This window comes from Papaver somniferum, chromosome 7 (genome assembly GCF_003573695.1).
Source record: "Papaver somniferum cultivar HN1 chromosome 7, ASM357369v1, whole genome shotgun sequence".
NCBI lineage: Eukaryota > Viridiplantae > Streptophyta > Magnoliopsida > Ranunculales > Papaveraceae > Papaver > Papaver somniferum.
Window position 1 is genome coordinate 176,771,778 of NC_039364.1, and position 24,589 is coordinate 176,796,366.

The following is a 24,589-nucleotide window of genomic DNA, read 5'->3' on the forward strand; positions in this document are numbered from 1 at the left end:
GTGACCTTTATCTCCTGACAGGTCGGGCGAACGATCAGAAATCACTCGGTCAGACGAAGTAAGATGGTCAAACAAAGGAACAAGAAGAAAGAAGGGCGACATCGTATTAACCAGACGATCAAGACTCGACCTCGGGTGAAGAACTATCAAAAACCAAGACTCTATTGGTCAAACCAGAAAGTCGGGCGAGCAGTGCAGGTCCGATAGGGAACAACTAAAATTGATGTAATGTGACCAACATTGTAATTCTGTTGTATGTCGACCTTGGCCTATAAATACAAGGGTTGGTCGAGAGAGAGAGGCAGGTTGAGAGAGAGAAAAAGAAGGCATCATACTTGAGTTTTTGAGCTTCATCATTTGAAAGGGAGAGAACAACTTGTAATCAAAGAAAAGAAATAATAACATTCATCCTTTAACCCCGTGGACGTAGGTAATCATACCGAACCACGTATATCCCCGTGTCTATGTTTGCTTGTGTACCTTTACTTCGTGTTAAACCATCTTCTACTTCGTTGGATGTAGTGTGTGGTTTTATACCACTACATTCTGGCGCCGACTAAGGGGACCATCTAAGTTCTCCGGATAACTTGACTGCATGAGCCAACAAAGACGATCCGAAAGCTCCTAAAAACACTTTGCGTGTTAGTTGATGCTATGGTATGAACTCTGTTTGGTGAAGTCTGTTTATGTTTGTTTGAGTTGAAGTTTGTTGATATAGTTGAGTTTCATTGTTGAAGTCGTGTCGTTAGCAAATATTTTCAGCTGGGTCGATTCCGAACAGTCGACTAGTCTTGCTTGTAGGCGAGTCTATTTTCGTGTCTTAATTTTCGTCTTCATAGTATTTTTTCGCACTGGTCTTCATATTTCGATCTTAGTTTTTGTCTTACGAGTTCAACAACGGAATTCCCATAAAGCTCCCAAATAACATCTTTGATGTGTGGTTGAAGTTGCTTGAGGTTCCATGTTGGCTTGGCGAAGTGCCAAAACAACAGCACGACGAGATTATCGATCGCCAGTGGAAGAATCCAAGGAATCAAGGGAAGACATCCCTTTGTAGTTCCAAGGGAGTACATAAGTCTTGGTGCAGTTTTTTCCATGGCGTGCTGACCTCATAAAAGTACGAATTTGGACCTTTTACTCACAAAGAACTAGGTGTTAATGATTTGGAGTCTAGGGAATGTGGGACAAATTGTAGTTAATGCAGATTCGTGGTACTGAAAGCGACGTCGTGCAACCTTGAAAGCGACGTAGCATGATACCCGTCTAAAAGAAACACTTAGAGTCTAAATAGGGCAAACTGGCGAGGTCAGCGTTGTAGAATAGAGGGAATCGTACTTTTGAGACTCAGTTTTAGTATCATTCACCTTTTTCTTTAAAAAAAAAAACCGTATGTACTATAGAAACTTTTCAAAAACAGGTCAAAGTAAGGTGTTGTCTGTTTTCGCTGACGTAGGTAGGGACGACTCTTGGACTCACAGCACACTGTGTCCGATGGCCAGCACGTCAGGGATGGGAAGAATTCTGAGGAACTGCACAATCACCGGCAGTCGCATGCAAGGAGGAGTAACTGGGCCGAGGCGATGGAGTGACGGGCATCCACCACCAAAGGAATCACGAGCTGCTGCAAGGGGTATGCCAACTGTAGACGATGAGATCGATCTGGGACAAGACGATGACCCATCGCTTCTGGAGCAAACCGCCTCGCCCCCAAGGAGGGATGATCAAATAGATAGACTTACCGCGTCAGACACAGAAGATGATGAAGAAGCGTTAATCCTGCATGCCCAGAGACGAAACATCAGACGACAAGCTGAGTATAAAGAAGCCCTTGGGCGATAGCAAGAACGACTCAGGCGAGTACAACTAGGACGAGAAACAACTATCGGGGTCGATACGGCGGCATCGACTCAGATACCCCCCACTGTACCACCTCCACCACCTGTGATGACGGCGCCACCCCCTGCCCATTTAGGCCATCCAAATGGTCACTCTAGCCATGAGAGTACAGATCCAACACTACTCGCAATTCTAGAAAGCCAAATAAGGCAAGAGGCGGCTTTAAGGGATCTTCAGCAGAGGAACCTATCCCTAGAGTTCGAGAACTATCAACTACGGAACTTAAGGTGGAGGTCGAGAGGATCTTCTAGACGAGGGACATCAGGTCACCAAGGCCGAATTGGGCAAGTACCACCAGCGGTAGGACCGAGCAATTCCGGTCGATCAGGACCACCCCCGACACAACCTATCGGAGGATACGGTCCACCCTAGGATTCATCCACAGACGACGAGAGGCACGAGAGGAATAATCAGCAGAGGAACACAAGGTCCGACAATGCGACCGAAGCCAAGCTAAGAGAGTTGGAAGAAAATATAAGGAAGCTGTCAGGAACCGGCGAAGAAGATAAGCTAGCCGAGGTCATAAGCGAGGCCGAGAGGACCCCTTTCACCCAAGAGCTAGAACTAAGGGCCTTCCCACCTAAGTGCACGCTCCCCACCTTCCCATCCAGGTTCGACGGCACGGGAGACGCAGTTGAGCATTTGAAGATGTACATTATGTCCCTAATCCAATGGAAAAACCATGAGGTGGTAATGTGTAAGTTCTTCCTGGCAAGCCTGGAAGGCGAGGCAAGGAAATGGTTCTACAACCTCTCACCAGGAACAGTTGACAGTTACGAGACTCTAGTCGAAGCCTTCCTTGAAACGTACATGCACAAAAACAGACCTCGACCCAGGGTCAACAGGTTATTCACCTTGGCCCGACGGTTTAGAGAGCCTCTCAGATCATTGAACGATCGATGGAGAAATTTGTGTACAGAAATTGGGAAGGTACCAGTTGACCAGCAGATATTCGGGTTCGAAAACGCATTAGGGAGGTCGGATCCCATCTGGATAGCCATGTTCACTGAAAAGCCGCAAACATTGAAGGAAATGAGGAAAATGCAACAACATTTCATCGCCCTAGAAGAAATTCAGGAAGAATCAAGGGATAGGGGAGTGCAAGAGGATAGTACGGCGCCCGAGTCGACATCGGACGATGTTCAACATCGGCCCGAGAAGAGACCGAGCCCACCTACGCGAGGAAATGGGAAGAAGGAATGGGTAGCTAAAGGAAATAGGCCGAGACAAGAGGAGAGAACATACACCCCTTTGAATGCTCCACTAGAAGAAATCTTCAAAGAGGTCGAGAAAAGGAGTGACATCATATACCTAGCTTCAAGAGGGATACAGTTCGAGGAGACCAAGGATCACCCAGAGTATTGCCATTATCATCAATATCGAGGACACTCTACAAATAACTGCCGAGAAGTAAAAGACATCGTGCAACATCTTATTCGAGACGGTTACCTGAGACAGTTCGTCCGACACCCAGCCCAGACGACCGCAGCGCCCGATGCACCCGTCCACCAGGTCAGAATCGACAGATCCACGCAGTTTGTCAACACGATTTTGCATTCGGCCACTCAAGCGTACAATCTGAATCCTGGAACCATGTCTAGAATCCACAAGAGGGATCATAATGGGAAGGAAATTTTCAGTGTAGCAAAAGCTTTGCTGATGGAACCCTGGATGCTGCTACCCATCTTTTTATCGGCTCAGGATGTCCCGATGAACGTCCAAGCTCACAATGATCCCTTGGTTATCACCCTGCTGATTGAGGAATGGGGTAAGAAGGATACTAGTGGATAGTGGGAGCTCAGTCGAAGTACTCTTCTACGACACGTTCAAGAGGATGGAGTTGTCATATGATATACTCGTCCCATCGACATATCGTATCTACGGTTTTAATGGGACCGTGACCATCCCAAAGGGCGAAGTAGCCCTAAGGGTATCAGACGGAGGTGGTTACCTAGATACGTTACCTACATTCTGTATGGTCGATGTCGCCTCGCCCTATGAAGCTATTATTGGGAGACCGTGGATCGCGGGAATCAAAGGAGTGGCATCGGCTTATCATCAGAGTCTACGATTCCCAACATACAAGGGGATAGCTGAGGTCGTAGGAGATTTACAGGCAGCCCGACAGTGCATGCAGATCGATGCCCAAATAAATGAGGAGCGGCGAGCACGACAAAGGGGCTTGAAGAACAAGGCTAAAGAAACCAAAGCCACAGAGGAACTGGAAAGAATTATTTTGCAGGCGGTCATGACATACGAAACACAAGGAAACGAACCTTCATAGCAATTAAAGGAGACGACGCCGATGAAGGAATCAAAACCAAACTTCTCTGCCGTGGAACCTACTCGGGAGATTAATTTAGGAACTGTAGAAGAACTAAGGATAGTAAGGATCGGGTCCTTACTATCGGAAGAACAAGTAAACCAGCTCGTGGCAGTGCTAAAGGAAAACATGGACGCGTTCGCATGGAACGTGCACGATATGGAGGGCATAGATCCGAAGGTATGCTGTCACCATTGAAAGATCGACTTAAGCTTCAAACCAGTACGACAAAAGATGAGGCGAGTCGCACCAGAATTACACACAGCCGTCGAGAAGGAGTTAAAGAAGTTACAAGAATCGGGAATAATCAGGAAATCCAACTACCCACAGTGGATATCCAACATGGTCGTGGTACCAAAGAAAAACGGAGGAGTCAGAATCTGCATTGACTTCAGCGACCTGAACAAAGCCTGTCTGAAGGACAGTTTCCCTCTCCCAAGCATCGATCAACTGGTGGAATCTATAGTAGGGCACGAGGCACTAACATTAATGGACGGATACGCGGGGTATAACCAGATCCCGTTGGCCCCCGAGGATTAAGAACACACCTCCTTCTTCACGCCGAGGGGCCTATACTGCTAGACCAAGATGTCCTTCGGTCTGAAGAATGCGGGCGCCACATATCAAAGGTTGATGGGAGATATGTTCGAAGACCAGATCCACCACACCATCGAGCTCTATGTAGACGATATGCTAGTAAAAAGTCGCCTAGCCAAGAATCACATTCGGGACCTGCAAGAAGTTTTCCGGACGATGAGGGAATATAAAATGAAAGTTAATCCGACTAAATGCGATTTTTGGGTCACATCAGACAAATTTTTGGGATATATCATCACTCCAAAGGGGATAGAGGCAGATCCCGAGAAAGTTAGAGCTATACTCGAGATGCCGTCACCGGCTACAATAAAAGACGTACAAAAGCTGAACGGAAGTATAGCAGCGTTGGGGCGATTTATATCTCGGTCGTCGGATAAATGCAAGAACTTCTTTAACACTCTCAAAAAGGAGGAGAAAGTTAAATGGACGGACGCTTGTGAGGAGGCGTTTCAGAATATTAAACTACATCTCGCTAGCCTACCCGTATTACAAAGACCCGAGCCATCGGAGGTCCTCACGTTATACCTCGGCGCAACCTCATATGCTACCAGTGCAGTCTTAGTCCGAAATGAAGGGAGCTAAGAAAAGCCTGTTTACTTCATCAACAAAACATTAAGTCCCGCCGAGAAAAATTATACAAGGACGAAACAGATGATTTTAGCACTAGCTTTCTCCACTCTGAAGTTAAGAACGTATTTCCAAGCCCATCGCATCCGCGTGCTCACAAAATCGCCTGTTAAGGCGGTATTAGACAATGCCGGACGATCATGAAGAATTTCCAAATGGGGGGAACAAATCAAAATATTCAACGTTTTCTACGAAATGAGGACAACAGTGAAGGCACAAGTAGTGGCATATTTTCCACTAAGCGACGAAGATGAGGTCGAGGACATACCCGGAATGGAAGAAGATCGAGAAGACCCGGCCGACTTACTCGAAGCAAGTAGCCCATCACGTTGGGAAGTATTCATCGATGGAGCGTCGAACAAAGATGGATCGGGACTTGGGATAGTCTTTACCACACCAAAGGGACTAAAAATGATCCACTCGTTTAGGTTGGAATTTAAGGCGACAAACAACGTCACCGAGTACGAGGTTGCGATTCACGCCCTGAGATTAATCGTCGAGATGAGCCTACAAGATGTAAGACTAACTAGCGACTCGCAGTTGGTGATCCGACAAATCACAGGCAAATACGCCATCCACGACTCGATTTTGCAGAAGTACTGGGAGCTCGCCCAATTCTATATCGACCAGATCCCCAACATCAAATTTCGCCACATATGCAGAAAAGATAATCGACACTCGGACGCATTGGCATATATTGCATCCCAGCTCACAGACCCAAGTGTGGAGGGTATTCGTGTCATGAGACTCCTCGCCCCATCTATACCAGAGACACCCGAGGTGCAGGTCGACGTGGCTATCAACACGGCCGACAAATATCTGGACGGAGATTGGAGAAAGCCAATTCATTCGTACTTGGAGACAGGCGAGTTACCCAAGGGGCGACCCGATATCAACAAAGTGAAAAGCAAATCAGCCGCTTACGAGCTAAGAGATAGAATCCTATACAGGAAATCATACCTGGGACCACTCTTAAGATGCTTAAGTAAGGAAGAAGACCAGCCGGAAATCACAGCTCGGGACGAAGTCTGTCAGCGAGAGCGAAAACGATGGGATACTTCTGGCCGTATATGAACGATGATGCAAAACAAATGGCGCAAGCTTGCGAAGAATGCCAGCGGTTTGGTAAGAAGATACATGCACCGTCAGTAACTCTAAACTCGATAGTAATCCCTTGGCCCTTCGCAAAGTGGGGGATCGATATCGTGGGACCATTACATGTGGGATCGGGGCAGAGAAAATACTTAATAGTAGCGACGGATTACTTCACTAAATGGGTGGAGGCGGCACCACTGAGACATATCCGTGACAAGGACGTCTTCAGGTTCATTTGGGAGCACATCATATGTCGTTTCGGAGTACCGGCGGCCATCATCTCGGATAATGGAAAACAGCTCCAGGGAGAAAACATCGACCTACTATTTAACACCTACAACATCATAAAAAGCAAGGCTACCCCCATATACCCTCAAAGTAATGGGCAGACCGAGATCACAAACAAAACTATCGCCGACAATATGAAGAAAAAATTAGATGGAGAATACATTGATTGGTGCGAACAACTCTACAATGTTTTATGGGCCTATCGAATCACTCGAAGGGAAGCAACAAGGATATCACCTTTCATGCTGACCTATGGAACCGAAGCGATACTACCAACTGAAGCAATGATACCCACCACAAGAACTGAATCCTGAAGGCGAAACATATCGGCAGATCTAATATTGGACAAGCTCGATGACTTGGAGGAAACAAGGGAGATGGCGTTGCAAAAAATGGAGAATTACCAAAGTAGACTACAACGAGAATACAACAAACGATTTCGACCAAGAGAGTTTCAACCGGGGCAGTTAGTGTTGAAATATCTAGCCGATTGGGAACGTGACAAAAAGGGTGGTAAACTAGCGGCAAGGTGGGGAGGACCATACACATTCGTGTCTAAAGATGGTGAGGGATCTTATCGATTACTCAAACCAGACGGCAAACCCGAGTTAAAACCGTGGAACGCTCAACATTTGAAACTCTATTACCCATGAGGGGTTCGAGGGAAACAGGTAAACATACTTGTTATTCATTTCTTTAAAACCGCGACGGGTAGGAAATATGACATGAGCGACCAATGGTCATTCGTACTCGGGGCAAAGCCAGTGAGGAAGTGTCGAGGTGACTTACACTCGAATGGTCATTCGTACTCGAGGCAAAGCCAGTGAGGAAGTGCCGAGGTGACTTATACTCGAATGGTCATTCGTACTCGGGGAAAAGCCAGTGTGGAAGTGCCGAGGTGACTTACAGTCGACTGGCTATTCGATACTCGGGGCAGTGGCAGTGTGCAAGTGACGAGGTAGCCTAAGGGTACTGGTGGTTGGAAGCCAGATACCAAAGGTTGTTAAGATACAATTTCTTCTCAGCTAGGTAACCTACTTACGTCTGAAAGGTTACCCCCATCGCAGGTGGCCGTGACCACTTGCCCAAGTTGGTTGGTCGATAACCACTCGGGATTATCGGGCCTAGAACTAGGACGACTAAAACCCTTCCACTGAATCTAAAAGATAGTGATGAGATACCTCGGCTGGGACATGGCATCGGGCCCGATGACCCTCCTTGTTGAGTGTGTTCGACAGAAAAGGCACTAATAATAATGCATGTGACATCAAATGCAGATACGGAGCATAAACAACACGATAGCAACCATAAATTAAACAGCGTCAACACAATGATAAAGGCGGAAATTGTCAAGGAAAAGAAAAAAGAAAAACAAGCTTGGCGACGCAGCACCTCATTCAAAGAAGCATGGGTCAAGTGTTCAAACGAATTACAACCCGCGACAAAGGTCAAATTAGTGGCGCAACACTACAAAAGACATGATCAACCCCTGGGTGGAACATCACCGGCTCCCCCTTTCTCTGAGCAACCTCGCGGCGCTTTTGCGCGATGTACTCGTTCACACCGGCATTGATCGCCTCTGCAAGCTCGTTCTGATGAGCATTTCTCTCGTCCACAATCTGCTGAGAAAGCTGCTCGGACCTCGCCTCGGTGGCATGAAGCTTAACCTTCACCTCACCTTCGGCCTTCTTCCACTGCTCCACCTCCTGCCTGAGATTTTGCACATCTCGCTCCAGATCCTTGACACGACCCTGCTCGGCTGCAACAAAACATTATAAGCATATTAAACACGGAACATAGCAGAATACAGAGTAAAAACAACAAACTAACTAGGTCTTAAGGTCGCCCCAACATGCACTCCAGAGACCTGACAGAATTGGCAATACAGATTCTAACGACTCCACAGACTTGGCCAAATTGTCCTCGGCCTTAGAAAGCTTCAAGGTTAACTCATTATAGTATTGTTCATTGAACTCATTCGAAGGGAAATATTTCTTGTGATCACTCCACTCGGCCCTCTGACGGTTATAGGACACTTGTAGCATCGATAACTGGCTTGGGTCCACTCTAGGTTACTGGACAACTTATCGAAACCCTTGGTCCTTTCAAGAAGATCTCGGTTGGACTGCTCGGCCGCAACTTTTCCCTCAAAATTCGTCGCCGATCTTCATGAAGATCTCGATTTTGAAGCCTAAGGGAACCATTTTGACTCTCCAGATTATCGGCTAGTAACGTTTTATCACCATCAATTCTTTGAAAGATGCCCAAGCGGGCCCGTAAGTTATCTATCTCTTCGGGGACACACTCAAACAGGCGATATTTGTCCAATTCCTCTTGAAGTTGCTGGATCTCGGCCTCCTGTCGGTCTATCTTCCCATCCTTATTGGAAATTCGTTGTCGAAGATTCTCCACAAGATCTTTCTCAATATCCCACTTTCTCTTCATAAGACTATACTCCGAAGAAGCGTCTAGATCTATACTAGATATTTCGGCTAGAATAATAATAATTGACTCAGGACATTGGTACGAAGAACTCAATCAACACAACTATTGCAAACAATATACCTTGCGCATCGGCGAGTTTGATCTCCAGATCACGAGATCTTTCCTTCTCCTGCTGAAGAGCAGCCTCCAACTTCTTAATCTCCTGTCGACGGAGCGAAGCCTCCAACCTCGATCGATTCAAAGCCTACAAATTCCATCCCAAGACGATATAAGTGGGGCAGAATGACACCCAAAGAAAAATGCAAACAAATCACTTACCAAATTATCAAAGACCGGCGCGATATCACGATACAGGGGCACAACAACAATCATCTTCTCATCAGTATAGGAGCCGAACTCCTTAGAGTGCAATGCGCCAAGTGAATCACAAATAGGGCCCGATATGGTAAATGACGTCTGAACACCCGAGGGAGACCCAACATCCTTCTGGGGCAACTTTTGGAGTGATGTTTGTGTCGGCCCCTGATCACCACACTGCACGACAGGAGTCACAACAGCAATCTCCACATAAACCTCCGGTTCCTTCTGGCCACCAACATCCTTATCAAACAGCTGATCGTCCCCGAATATATCGTCCTCATCATCTTGATCGGGGATATCAATTACAACGTCCGATCTTTTCAACACCACGCCCTTTGCCGCCACCTTCCTCCGAGGAGGATTACGCCTTGGAACCAAACTTTCACTACCACGAGTATCGGACCCTCCAACATCTTCATCCTCGCGCCTAGGGAATTTCTGTACAAGGTTCAGCGTCAGAACACGTGAAGGAAAAAAACAGGGGCAAGTACATGTACTTAGAATAAAATCTATATGTTTGTTACCTTCCCCTGATCCTCCTCGACCCTTGTGCCAACACTTCTCTTCTTGGAAATAGAAGCCGATTTGGTAGACTCTCCCTGAGGATTAACCTACGACAAAAAAGTAATCAGTACCCCAATCCGATACAACAGGAATCAAAGAAAGTGGAAAGAAAGAAACATACCCTATCATCGTTAATCACCCAGAATGGATAAGGCTCCGTAGGAAATTGAGGAGGAGGAAAGCTACCATGCAAAATTTGGCCGCGAACAAGTAGTGGAACCCGGTCCCAGTATGGGTCATTGGTGTGGCGAGCACGCTTGTTGGAGCCTTTACCAAGGGGATCAGCATCTAACATCAATCGTTCAACACCCTCAGGCATAGACTTCAGACGATGAGGGCTAGCAGCAAAACCAGCAAGGTCGCCGTTGGTAGTTGTCCTGCTCCGATAGTTCACGAAGAAATTGGCAGAAGTATAATTTGGAGTTTCAGGCTTATATGTCGACCAATCGGCCTTAGATCCATGACCCTCGCCTCCCTACACTCATTCATCAGGCGGAAAGTGTTGCCATTCCACTGGGTCAAGGCCCGAAGCGGACAAAGCTATGACAACACCTCGTAGTAGAAAGGGCTAGCAGGGTTGTATAAAGGAAAGCGAAGACCAAGTTCTAATTGCCCACGAGTAACGATGACTTCCTCAGATGACTACTCATACCTATCGACATCAGACTTCTTCAACACACCCATTTGGCCCGAGACTAGGGTCACTTCATAGTTTTGAAGACCAAATTCTTCCTTCAACTGTTCAATGAACTCATCATCAGACAAGTCTTTGAAGATCCTCTTATCAGCCCTACATGAAAAAGAAGGAGAATCATCAGGGAAAAGGGAATTTATAGCACGATAATCGTGATGGGAAGGACTCTCAAGCCAAAACAAGATCAAGAGAAACAACATCGCCCTCAGAGAAGGTATCACTCACGCACCTTTTTTCAGTCATTGACGGAGAAGAAGTAGCCATGGAAGAAAGCGATCGGAGAGATATGAACTTTGATGGAGAGAGAAGTAAAAAGAAGAACCAACCACGACTATCGCAAACCTCACCAACAGAAACAACGAAGATGAAGACTGAGAAGATAAAAGGGTCACCGGAATTAATGGTGTCGGCAAAGAAGGAAGGAAAAGAAGAAGGAAGAACAACGCTTGGTTTCTATGAAAATGGCGAACGAAGGAAAGAGGACATAAAGGGAGATATTTATAGGATGCAGCGCCTCGAACGACATCAACGGTTACAAGTCATAAAGGGAGAATTAGTGGGAGACTGCATGACGGAATTCTCAGCATGCTCGAGGACGTGGGAAGGTGGAACAATTTTCTTTCTCTCGTGCCAAGCACACGAGCGAAAGAAGGGGCATAAATATAGATGTAGATAATCCACAGGGCTAGGTGGCAAGATCCTAATCTATGATACACCAAAGAAAAAAGAGCGGCGAAGCACATGATAGATACGAACGGCGCAAAGAGAGAGGTATCACGTGGGTCGGACGTGATGTCCCAACAGTTGTCGGATGTGACGTGACATTTATCTCCTGACAGGTCGGGCGAATGATCAGAAAGCACTCGGTCAGACGAAGGAAGATTGTCAAACAAAGGAACAAGAAGAAAGAAGGGCGACATCGTGTTAACCAGACGATCAAGACTCGACCTCGGGTGAAGAACTATCAAAAACCAAGACTCTATCGGTCAAACCAGAAAGTCGGGCGAGCAGTGCAGGTCCGATAGGGAACAACTAAAATTGATGTAATGTGACCAACATTGTAATTCTGTTGTATGTCGACCTTGGCCTATAAATATAAGGGCTGGTCGAGAGAGAGAGGCAGGTTGAGAGAGAGAAAAAGAAGGCATCATACTCGAGTTTTTGAGCTTCATCATTTGAAATGGAGAGAACAACTTGTAATCAAAGAAAAGAAATAATAACATTCATAATTTCACCCCGTGGACGTAGGTAATCATACCGAACCACGTATATACTTGTGTCTATGTTTGCTTGTGTACCTTTACTTCGTGTTAAACCATCTTCTACTTCGTTGGATTAGTGTGTGGTTTTATGCCACTACACTACCTAATCTGAATTCTACATGAATCTTAGATCTTGCAGGTTGTTTTCAGATTTTAGCCGAGCGAATTGGCGGTAACGTAAATTTGAAACGGGATGATTATGCTTAGTTTGATTCATTAACTCTTACGTAGATTCAACTGACTTACGAATTTCAAGTTCTTATATCAACTAACTTCATAACTACTTACTGATCTCCATGGTTGTTTTGAAATCAAGGAAAGGTTACACTCTAAACTTTGTTTGGTGGGACTCTCCTCCGAAGGAACTGAGGGAAAGATCTTACTTATTAGTCAACCAACGCCAGCGTCAAGCTTACATAGCAACTTGCTGGACAACAAGGGGAATGATAAGCTTTACCTAATTCCTTAAGTTTTCATTCTGGGTTCACTTATTAAGAGGCTTATTTTGGTTTATTCTTTTACCAAGGGGACTAACTACCTAACCCGTGTTCTAGTCGGATCGTTGATTTCGTAGGCAGATCTCAAAATCAATGAATGATCATTACTCGTACTGCGTTCTGGAAAGCCGAACACAAGAGTTTTCTAGATGACATTCAACATCACACATATAGATAAGTGTTTCACTCACTCATTGTATACACATAATCTGAGATCAGCCACGTGCCTAGAAGGAGACACGTATACTACATCAGCATGAGGAGCATCAAGGTAATGATGCCACGTTATAACATCTAAAAGGTAGGTATCACCAATCTTCTGCCACATATCCATTATTATGCGGATCCGACAATGGTTAATTAAGGAGTACCAAATGAGAAAGGGACCGCGAAATACCATAGAATACCCAAAAACCTACTTTACCCTATCCCAAGAAGCATCCTAGATAAAGAGCGCGGATGGGTTTCACTGATAAGGAAGTGACAGTTGCAGTACACAGCTGTCTGGCGCATGCGGACTACCCAACCACCCACATTCAATGCTACAAACGTACGACACGTGTCAAATATCGTATGGAAGATAAGGAGGCAACCCATCGTTACAATAAATTACCGTTGGAGGGATCAGGGAATAACGAAGATATCATGGGGATCGACACACAAATCAAGATGATAAGGAACAACTGTCTCCTAGAAGAGGGTCCCACACGAGAAGTCTATAAATACCCGACTCCACCAAGAGAGGAGGGGTCGACCAATTTTAGGAAGAAAGAGATATGGTTCAGGAGAGAGAAATTGTAAGAGTAAGTATGAGTTTTGTCTACAACCCTTCTAGCATCGCTCCCAACTCAGAGTCATTCGACTATCCATTGTAACCTCATATAATGCATAGTGAAAACCAACCCCCGTGGACGTAGACCTTAATGCTGAACCATGTAAATCATCGTCTTATTTACATTCCGCATTTATGATCTTGTAGTTTATTTATTATGTAACGTTTAACTCATCATAGACTCTTCTATGATGCGGGACGAGGACGAGTCCGAACGCTCAGAGTGCCCCATATAATTATTATATGTTGTTTTACACGTATTTCAACCATTCCATTGACGTTACTCGTACTGCCAATATTGTTTGTGCACACGATGATATCGTCGTTATTTCTGTGTTCACAATCTGGCGCTAGAAACAGGGACTTTCGTCCCGGTAAAAGATTTATCTTTCCCTGTGACTTTTCTCTTTGGTCACTCAGCGGTATTCCTCAAATAATAGTGTTTTGGGTAACAAATCGTTGAAAACTTTTTAGATCTGTGATTTTCCTTGCAAAAACTTTTCAGATCTGCGTTTTCTCTTGCAAAACCCCTTTTAGATCTATGTTTATCCTTGAAAAAAAAAAACCCTGTTAAATTCATGTTTTTTCCTATAAATGCTTTCCAGATCCATGTTCTTTCTTGCAAAAACCTTTCGGATCTGTACTTCTCCTTCTTATTGGATATGTGTTCTTGTTTTTGAAGATCCTCGAATCTCTAAAAATCTTGATGATTTTGTTCAAAATTTCGGAAATCAGTATTTTCCTTTTCAAGGGTACTCGGATCAGCGTTTCTTCTCATACCTCGTGAATACGATTATGACCAACAAAACTCCCTGGATTTGTTCTTCTTGCCAAACTTTCTACTTTTGCAGATTATGGGTAAATCGAAAGACGTTGGAAAAGATAAGGAATCATCAAAAGAAACACCAAGGACCACACCGGTTGTAACACGCAGTAAGCAAAAGGGTGAAAAACTGAAAGCGGCAAACCAAAGGCAAGATCCAGCGGAAATCACATCACCACTGGATGCCAAAGCAATAGCAGCGGCGTCACTCAAAGCTGTAGCATCCAAAGCTGATGCCGCAAAGGCAACAACAACCGCCCGTGCCCATGAGCAGCGAGAAGGATTTGCGGAATCAACGATGCAGTAACCAACCCACGGGATGCCACCAACGAATTACCAGAACCAAGCTCTGCCAACCACCCAGCCCTTATTGATGATGAACCAACCAACACCCCCACATGTAGAACTGCAAGTTGTGACCACCGACCCGCCAATCCCTCTAATTCAGACAGTAGATGAAGATCATACTGTAGCCACTGGAGGGCAAGTGCAGATCGGAACTCCAAACCAAGGGTCGAATCATTCCCCCCAATTGATGGCATAACTCGAGGAATTGAAGAGGAACCAGAGGGTATATGAAGATGTAGTGGCGTTGCTAGCCCGAGAGAATCAAGAACTCAAGGATAAGATCTCCCAAAGCATGGGAGCGGATCACCAACATGACGAAGCAAATTCCAAAGCACCAGAGCCAAATCATGACCGAAGGATGATCTTAACGAATGCTAACAATCCCGAACCTTTGAATCACCGAACTGCAGGAGGAAACAGGTCAGACGATCCTGATTATAGGCCCGAGGACTCAGATTATTTTTATAGTGATACCCAAAGATCAAGACGATCGGCCTTAAGAGACGAGCATTTCCTCACAATGGAGAATCTTCGTGCAGAAATGACGTCAGAAATCAAGCAATTGAAGACGAGGCAAGGAGGAGGAAAATTAGAAGAGGTGATGAGAGAAGCCGCCACTACACCGCTGACTGCGCATCTGGAAAGAGACCCCATCCCCCAAAAGTGGCCCATACCAGTGTTCGAGAGTTACGACGGATCCAGCGACCCGCAGCTCATCTTCGATACTATAACCTAACCCTGGACCGATGGGACCAAGACGATGTAGTCCTCTGCAGATATTTCCCATCAAGCTTGAAAGGATCTGCATTATCCTGGTTTGACAACCTACCACCTAACTCCATCGACTCCTACAACCAGCTCACTGAGAAATTCTTGAGAACATACATGTACAACAAAACCGTCAACGTAGGAATGGACAAGCTCTTCTCGTTAGCGGTCGCCTACAAAGAAACGATCAGAGAGTATACCGATAGATGACACAAGATCTGTCAAGCAATATGAAATGTACATCCTGTGGTTAACATCAATTGCTACAAGTAGGGGTTGGATAGGATGAGCTCGTTTTTCTTTGAGATTCATGGAAGCATTCCCACGACCGAAGGGGATCTTCGAGTAATCATTGAAAAACACGCCAGGCTAGAGGAAATATAGCGTGACAACCCCAGGGCACAAGTGTAAAAATATCATCGTGCGAACTCAGTAGAACAAACCGGAGGATTGAAGAGAACCAACTCGACCGAACACTTCAATGAAGACAAAAGAGGACAAACAGATGATCATCGGCGCAATGATAATAAGTTCGAAGATCAGGTCTACACAAAGCTTAACACCAGCTACGTCCGCATCTTGAGGGAAATGAAAGACCGAACCAATCTCGAGCGGCTATGGTCCAAGGGGAAGCAACCACCAAGATTTGAGAAATCAAGGGACTACTGCGAGTATCATTGCTTCGACAGACACCAAACAGAGAAGTGTAAAAATCTCAAGATAATGATCCAGAAGCTGATTGATGCCGGAGATCTCAAAAAATATGTTCAAAAGGCAGAAACCGAAGACAGTGATCAACGAAGCAAACAAGTCCAATTGTCTGAGAACAACCGAACTATCAACATCATTTCCTGTTCAGAACCCAACGGTCCCTCACTGACTGGCCAAATAGGAAAGAGGTTGAGAAAGCAATTTGAAGACTACTGTGAGCTCTACAAGATCGATGGAGTCGAAGTAGATGAACACGAACAATGGATGAATGCGCCAATGACATTCGACCACAATGACCCCTTGGTACTCACGTTACCAATATCAGGGTGCCACATAAGGAAGGTTCTGATCGATGGAGGAAGCTCAGTCAACGTTCTATTCTACGATACGTTTAAACGAATGGAATTAAACGATGAACAACTGATGACTTCTTACTACACCATCTATGGGTTCAATGGCGCCCCAACGAAGCCGTTAGGAGACATCGTCTTAAAAGTCAAGGCAGGAACGATGAAGGTCAGTACCCGATTTAGTGTGGTGGACGCACCATCCCCTTATAACGCCATCATTGGACGAAGATGGGTGCACAAACTCAGAGGGGTAGCAGCAACATACCACTAATACCTTCGGTTCCCTATACCCGAAGGGGTAATGGAAATCAAGGGAGACCAAGTCACCGCAGGCTCTACCAAATCAACTCAACAATGAACAAGAAGAGCAGCGCAAAGCCCGAAGGGGCAAAAACAAAGTTGCATCTAAAGACAAGGCGATCGATCTGTATCTCAAAGAGATATCAGGGAAAAGCCTAACGAAGGATAACACCGTTCTAACTACCGAAGATGGTATCTCAGGGGCAAAGGGGGCTGAAGAGCCTACCAAATAGCAATTAAAGAACGTTCCTCTTTTAGGGGAACCAAAGCCTATGTTTACATCAGTTGAACCCACCAAAGAAATAAACATAGGAGCGGAAGAGGATCCAAAGATGATCAAGATAGGGACTCTGATGGATAAAGATCGAGAAAGAGCACTGATAAAACTACTCAAAGAGTATGCGGACATCTTCGCATGGAAGCTAGGTGATATGCCCGGGATCGATCCCAAGATCATACAACACGAGCTTCGGATAAAGCAAGGCACAAGTCATGTCAGACGGAATTTACGTAAAGTAGCACCAGAGTATCACCGAGCGGTCGAGAAGGAGTTAACCAAACTTCTGGAAGAAGGATTCATAAAGGAAGTTAGATACCCCACCTGGATCTCAAACATGGTCATCGTACCTAAAAAGAATGGAGGAGTAAGGATATGCATCGACTTCACGAACCTCAACAAGGCATGTCCGAATGATAGTTACCCGCTCCCGAGCATTGATCAACTGGTATAAGCTGTAGAAGGTCACGAAGAGCTGTCATTCATGGATGGATATTCTGGTTACAACCAGATAGCCCTGGCAGAAGACGACCAACAACACACAACATTTTTCACCCCGCATGGACTCTACTGTTATACACGCATGCCATTCGGACTAAGAAATGCAGGGACAACATACCAAAGGATGGTTGATGCTGTCTTTAAGCCATGGATTGGGAAAACTTTGGAAGTTTATGTTGACGATATGCTAGTCAAGAGCAAATTACGCAAGGATCACCTTCAGGACTTGAGAAATATCTTCAGTGCAATGAGGAAATATAATATGAAAGTAAACCTGGAAAAGTGCACTTTTGGCAGTACATCAGGGAAATTTTTCGGATATCTGGTAACGAAGAGGGGCATCGAGGTTGATCCCGCTAAAATCCAAGCCATCGTGGAGATGTCGTCCCCAAGAAACCTGAAGGAAGTCCAGAAACTAAATGGTTCCATAGCAGCGCTAGGACGATTCATCGCTAGATCATCGAACAAGTGCAAACATTTCTTCAATATCCTCAAAAAAGGGACAAAATTTGCATGGACCTCCGAGTGCGAAGAAGCCTTCCAGAAAATCAAAGAATACCTAGCAACCATCCCGATCCTCCAGAAACCCGATCCCGATGAAGTGTTGTCCCTCTATATAGCAGCAACCGAAGACGCAGTCAGCTGTGTTAGTCAAGACCAACACGAAGGTTGAGCAACCGATCTATTACGTCAGTAAGACCCTCAACGCGGCAGAAAGAAACTACACCAAGATTGAGCAATTGATACTAGCATTGGTATGGGCAACGCAGAAGCTACGAACCTACTTCCTGACTCATTATGTTCGTGTCCCAAGCAAAGCTCCGCTCGAGTCCGTTCTCAAAAATGCAGGGAAGGTGGGAAGAATATCAAAGTGGAATACACAATTGGAACAATTCGACATTATTCATGGAATCCAAACAACCCCAAAATCACAGGTTTTAGCAGATTTCCTAGCAGACTTACCTCTGGAAAACGGCGAAGAAGTGAAGGACATACCGGGGCTTGAAGAGGATGGAAACGATATAGTTGACGTACTCGAACCCTCAAGCCAAATAAGATGGGAAGTCTTTGTCGACGGATCACGGAACAGAGACGGTGCAGGCATAGGGATCGTGATTACCAACCAGACCGGAGATAGGATCGTGCATGCGCTAAGATTGGAATTCGAATTACACACCAACAATATTGTGGAGTACGAAGCTGTGGTACATGGCCTTCGGTTGATAATAGAAATGATAATAACCGATGTACGCCTAACGAGTGATTCACATCTAGTCATTCGACAGATAGAACTAGAATATAATACTTATGATGAGACCCTATCAGCATAAATGGCCTTCATCCAGACTCTAGCATCACAAGTTCCCAACATCAAGTTCCGACATCTATGAAGAAAAGACAATATGCATGTCGACGCTCTAGCATACATATTATCTATGTTGAAAGATGAAAGTGTTAAAGCCATCAAGATAGCAAGGGTATACGAACCTTCGATCATTCCCCAGCAAACCTTCGCTACAACAAATCGTGAAGACGATGTAAGGGAGAATATTGCTGAAGATGATGTGGGAGAAGATATCGCCGAATATTTCATCGAAGATGATATTTTACTCAAGAGAGAACGAGGACGAAGAATTCAGTAACGAAGAGGATTGGAGAACTGAAATCCATCTTTTTCTTAAAGAAGGAGGCCTACCCACAGACTCGAAGCAATCTCGGAAAATACAATCAAAGGTAGGGAGGTACGATCTTCGTGACGGAATTATGTATAAGAAGTCTTTCCTCGGACCCCTACTATGCTGCTTATCTACAGAGGAAGGTCATCGTATCTTGAAGGACATTCACTACGGGTACGCAGGCAACCACAGCGGGATGAGGTCATTGGCCGATAAATCTAAAATGCAAGGGTATTACTGGCCGCAGATGATACGAGACGCTGCTAGAATGTCTAGAAGATGCGAAGAACGGTTCCCCAAGAGAATTCACGCTCCAGCAACGAAGTTAAACTCAGTAGATAGTCCTTGCCCATTTGAAAAGTGGGGCATTGACATCGTCGGACCCCTGGTCGAAGGAACATGGAAAAGAAGATTCCTAATCGTGGCCACGGACTACTTCAGCAAGTGGGTGGAATCCAAAGCTCTAGCCAGGATCAGAGATGTAGACGTGTTTACTTTCATCTTTCAAAACATCATTTGCAGGTTTGGCATCCCCGCAGAAATTGTCTCCGATAACGGCAAGCAACTACAAGGAAAGAACATAGACATGTTCTTTGACACCTTCAAGATCAGGAAAAACAAGTCGACTCCCATCTACCCCCAGAGCAACGGACAAGCTAAAGCCATGAACAAGACTCTCGCTCTTATCCTCAAGAAGTCATTGGATGAACATAAGGGCAGATGGTGTGAGCAACTACACAACACATTATAGTCATACCGAACCACACGAAGGGTAGCGGTGAATCTCCGTTCCTCCTCACTTACGGAGCCGAAGCAGTCATTCCAACAGAGATCATCATGCCAACCACAAAGACCAAAGCATGAGAAAAGAACCTCACAACGGACATGATGCTTGAAAGGCTCGATGATCTAGAAGAAATAAGAGAGACAACGTTACAAAGAATGGATAATTGCCAAAAAAGGTTGGCAAGAGAATATAATAAGAAGGTTAATCTTAGAAACTTTATAGAAGGACAGTATGTGCTGAGAACTATACCGCAATATCAACGAGAGAAGAGGTGGGGTAAATTAGCACCAAACTTAGCTCAAACACTACATAAAAACTTACTCCAAACTTGCAGCTACTTCACAAACACTAGTTGCATTCTCAATCAAGTTCTCCATAATACCTGAATTTAAGTTCATAATGGCAAAGTCAATTGAAACGGAAGTTCCCCTTAAAAATTGTTATTAGTTAGAATCCTGCAGCAAACATGCAAGACTGAGAACTGAGATAGAACACCACAATCCAGAACTCTTAAGTATATAATAATAGTTTTCTCAAGACAAAGAAAAATCATGGGATATTCTGCAACTGTCCCAACTCTTCAGAGCAAGGCAGTTTTACTTACAAGGTAAGATGATGCTCTAACAGAAGATGGCACTTGTCCTGAAAATTTATTGCTCGAAAGATCCATGCAATCAAAACACAGATATGTTAGCTTAGAGAAACTTTCCTGGGAGAAAACGAAAATTATTCAGGCTCTTTAGACTTGCAATGTGTCAAGATTTACAATTCTCCGAAGTTCAAAAGCAATCCGTCCTCTGAAATGATTTGTCGAGAGATTCCTGTAGATTAAGCAAGACAACCATAAAAAACAACAATGAGGGAAAATGCGATAATACTACACAAAAAAGAACACTAAGATAGGTTTAAAATACTTACATGTAAGTTAGACTAGCTGGCGGGTACCGTTTGCACTTTTAGATTTTCCAGCTTCGACAACTTTCTTCATAAAACCCACCTAAAAGGAGCACATCAATAATAACATATATTTTAAATGCAAAAATTGTTTAAAAGACAAAGACCCCAAAAATTAATGTCTATTGTGCCAACAGATGGGCTCTTGTGGCATACCTGAGTGCAAGCAATCTTAGTCCATCTTCTACGTTTCTCAATCTCCACTTTATCAATGCCATATCAGTACGGGTATCTAGATGCCACAACAATTGCTTTATCCAATTCATCCACTTTCCTATCAAGAAATTAAATTTTCAGCAGATACAAAATTGAAGCATGAGAAATTCAAACTACATTAAGAAGGAAGTAAACTAACCCCACATCTTAGCTGATGCAAAACACTCAAATTCTCAAACCTTTGAGGTCGACTCAAAGAGTTAGGCTTCACGCAAATATTTTAAGATCACAACACATGATTACATGTGTCCGCGTAAAAGCTTTATGATCTTGAGTAACTGGGTAACTTCAAGACCATCGAAACTCACATAGAAAACCAACATCAAAGTGACACTGAAAAACACATGACGTAACATAAAAAGAACTCATATACTATAATCATATGTACCTTCCAGAACCAGGAAATCTATTCCTCAAACTGTAGCTCTTCCGTGTGTTCTTTCCAATCCTTTAAGCAAATAGGATCATCACCTTCAATTAAGGAACAATAACATTAACAGTGAATTCACCTAACAAAATAGATCAGCAACATCAAGGGCTATTTTTTTAAAAAAAAAAGAGACTCCGGTCAGAATATGATAATCGTTATATATACATTTTCTCACATTAAAATCATAATGGTAATGACGTAATTCAGAGCAGCAATGGGATCATGACTTTTTTCACATTATCTCAACTAGGCTACAAGAATCATCATATGGCTCTCGTTAATTTGTTGTTGTGAAGCCCCCATATAGTCATGAATTAGGCTTGACTTCTGCAGTATGGGATCATAAAATTAGATACAATTACTTCAGTAATGATTTATCAGTTAAAAATTGAGCAAGAAAACTAAAATTAAAGAGAGCCACCTCTGCAAGCTTGTAATATTTGTAAAAATCCTCGACGTACTCCACAGCTGCTAAATGATTATCATCATCTCCTCCATCAATGTCCACAATGGGTTCCTTCTTACCGAGATAGACAGAAGGAGTAGCAGTAGTTAACTTTTCTGATTGAAATTACTAAGATGGTGAAACAAGACAATTAATGGAATTCTAAGAAATCTACCTTGCTACGAGCAGATAAAACTGCAGATAAGGTTGGAGCTTTCTTCCTTCTTTTGAACTGGCTTTGATATCTTTTTTTAGGTATAACAACTCCATAATCAATTACAACAAGTTGTAACTATCATAAAATAATCAACATAAGACATTTGTGAGACATTGACAATTTGGATTTCCATTCAAGAAAAAATATTGGGAAGGGAAAGATTATTATTACCTTAACGTGATTCTCCAAATTAGCTAGTGCATTAGTAAGTAGATGTTTACAGAATCATCCAGTGACAGGACGATTGATTTGTGGTTTCCAAGGTTTCCAATCTGCACCTCTAATATCGGACGATTGATCTCGATTCCGATATCCCCTAAAACAACAAGATTTTCATCAAACATCAAATTCCCTGATTGATACTAATTTAACAAAAGGAAATACACGATCTGTAAGATCCAAAACTTACACATTGATACTAATTTTCATAACAATTCATCATTAGACAACAAAACCTACAAATAAAAGTACTAATAGAAGATATGGAGATCATCAAAGAACCAGAATACTGTAGTAATCTAAAAAAAACACTAACAATAACATATGTAAATCATAGATTTATACAACAAAACCTAAAATCTAACAAACTGAAACCCTAGAATCGAAAAAACTCAAACCCTAAAACAGATGATGAAAGACTTACACAAATGAAATACAAATGATGAAATTGAAACCCTAAACTCGATTAACAGATGATGAAATCGAAATCCTAGATTCGATTAAAAGATGTGAATCTTCAGGGAAAAACAAAAAAAGAGAAGAGAGGCGGAAAGAGAAAATCTAACAGGAAAAAACTAGAAACATATACCTTCAAAGTGGAGAATCAAGATCAGTTCTTCAAAGCTCCAACTCCGACGGACCCTAAAATGAAATCGAAAAAAATGTTATTAGATGGAACCCTAAAATCTGATTTAATAGATGATAAAACCCTAAAATCGAAAAAATTGATGATAACTTACACAGATCGAAACCCTAAACTCGTTAACCTTATACTGTTCTTCAAAGGTCAGATGATTAACGGGTGTGGAGAAGAGAGGGAAAAGAAGAGAGGCAGGAGGAGAGAAAGAGAAAGAGAAAGAGAAAAGAAAATGAAGAATGAGATGAAAATCGAGAGAAAGGGGAGACATAAAGTGAATGACACCCGCGGGGGAGGAAACATCCTCTAATTCAACGAGTGTGGGGGTGGAAAAAATATGCCACGCATGTGAACGGCACACGCGGAAACTTCAACTGTTACGACCCTAGTGTGACCAAGCGTGTGATTGGCACGCGTAAATAAAAATTTCGTAACGGCTGTTGTCTGTTACGAATTACTGAAAGATTCGTAACAGCTTTAGCCTGTTACAACCATTTCGTAACGGCCATTTGTAACATACAGTAAGCCGTTACGAATTTTAGTTACTAATCCTGAAATTTGGTGTAGTGCAAGAGCAAAACCGATTTCCGATATTCACATATACTTTAGGGTTTGTGTGACTTTGGAATTAGGGTTTGCTAGATAGGAAAGTTCTAGATTTCGACATAATTTGAACATGTACATAATTGTTATCATTGATTGGTCAAAGATATTTCTTAATGCTCAAGCTGATCCTAGACCGATATATTGGAGAATCTTTTAATTAAGAATTTTGAATTTATATGTGTTGATTTTCTAGCAATTAAAACATATCTCTAGAAAAACTATATTAGTCAAGTGCTAAGCTAATATTGGATATTTTGAAGAGAGATTTCAAAATTACAGGTTGAATATTAATTGGAAATATGAAAACCGAAATTAGGTACTTTATTGCATATCTTGAGAATCTTTTCAGTTTTAGAATTTCCTTGTTGTCTACACATCCTTGGTTTATAAATAGTGAAGTTTGTTCTTCTTATAAACCATCCTTAGCCAGGAAAACTTCATCTTTGTTCTTTCTTGTGGAGACGACTAATAATATTACTTTACTATGCAAGAGAGGAGAGTACCCTAATTAGGCGAAATCTCTTATGTTCGTTCATTTGAAGACTTCCATGGGATCAAGAAGCTCTAGAAAATACCGTTGGTGGAAACCTAGATAACTGCATTATTATTTTAGTTTTTGATTATTGATTTGATTGACTAACGGTTGTTGAACCTTTGATTGTACCTAGTTTGTTTATTCTTGTGAACCTCCTCTTCTAATAAAAAGGATTGACGGGATCTTCATAACTATTTTTAGATTTGAGGACAACTTATGATCATCCATTGTTAACAGACTCCAATCTGTGCATGATCAATCATAGGTGGAATCAAGTTTTGTGTGTAGGTGCAATTAAAGACAATTGAA

General features: G+C 43.4%; 2 protein-coding genes across 3 annotated transcripts; one reads left to right on the forward strand and one right to left on the reverse strand.

Moving 5' to 3' along the window:
- The first annotated feature begins 2,589 nt into the window (after positions 1–2,589).
- On the forward strand, positions 2,590–3,687 carry LOC113295573. Its single transcript, XM_026543904.1, has one exon. It carries the CDS (start codon positions 2,590–2,592, stop codon positions 3,685–3,687), a length of 1,098 nt encoding a protein of 365 aa, XP_026399689.1.
- A 4,485-nt stretch (positions 3,688–8,172) lies between these two features.
- LOC113299092 lies at positions 8,173–23,326 on the reverse strand. Of its 2 annotated transcripts, XM_026548029.1 has the most exons (17): positions 23,243–23,326; positions 23,092–23,144; positions 22,455–22,599; positions 22,242–22,358; positions 22,043–22,138; positions 21,797–21,948; positions 21,331–21,662; positions 21,132–21,249; positions 20,940–21,018; positions 20,788–20,842; positions 20,626–20,663; positions 20,404–20,476; positions 10,317–10,985; positions 10,156–10,242; positions 9,590–10,069; positions 9,392–9,515; positions 8,173–8,585 (listed from the first exon to the last, which is right to left on the reverse strand). In XM_026548029.1, the coding sequence occupies exons 13-17, from the start codon at positions 10,512–10,514 to the stop codon at positions 8,275–8,277; spliced, it is 1,200 nt and encodes a 399-aa protein (XP_026403814.1). In that variant the 5' UTR covers positions 10,515–10,985; positions 20,404–20,476; positions 20,626–20,663; positions 20,788–20,842; positions 20,940–21,018; positions 21,132–21,249; positions 21,331–21,662; positions 21,797–21,948; positions 22,043–22,138; positions 22,242–22,358; positions 22,455–22,599; positions 23,092–23,144; positions 23,243–23,326; the 3' UTR covers positions 8,173–8,274. The 2 variants fall into 2 exon arrangements, with proteins under 2 accessions (XP_026403814.1, XP_026403815.1); XM_026548030.1 differs by lacking the exons at positions 20,404–20,476; positions 20,626–20,663; positions 20,788–20,842; ... (7 more) ...; positions 23,092–23,144; positions 23,243–23,326 and adding an exon at positions 11,119–11,783.
- Between the last annotated feature and the right edge of the window lie 1,263 nt (positions 23,327–24,589).

Bases quoted from the DNA above. Each gene is read 5' to 3' on its own strand.
- LOC113295573 (XM_026543904.1), top strand. From the start codon at position 2,590: ATGTGTAAGTTCTTCCTGGCAAGCCTGGAAGGCGAGGCAAGGAAATGG.
- LOC113299092 (XM_026548029.1), bottom strand. From the start codon at position 10,514: ATGCCTGAGGGTGTTGAACGATTGATGTTAGATGCTGATCCCCTTGGT. The intron at 10,070-10,155 runs GTAACAAACATA...AACCTTGTACAG, and splicing joins TCGAGGAGGATCAGGGGAAG to AAATTCCCTAGGCGCGAGGA. The intron at 9,516-9,589 runs GTAAGTGATTTG...TGGAATTTGTAG, and splicing joins CGCCGGTCTTTGATAATTTG to GCTTTGAATCGATCGAGGTT.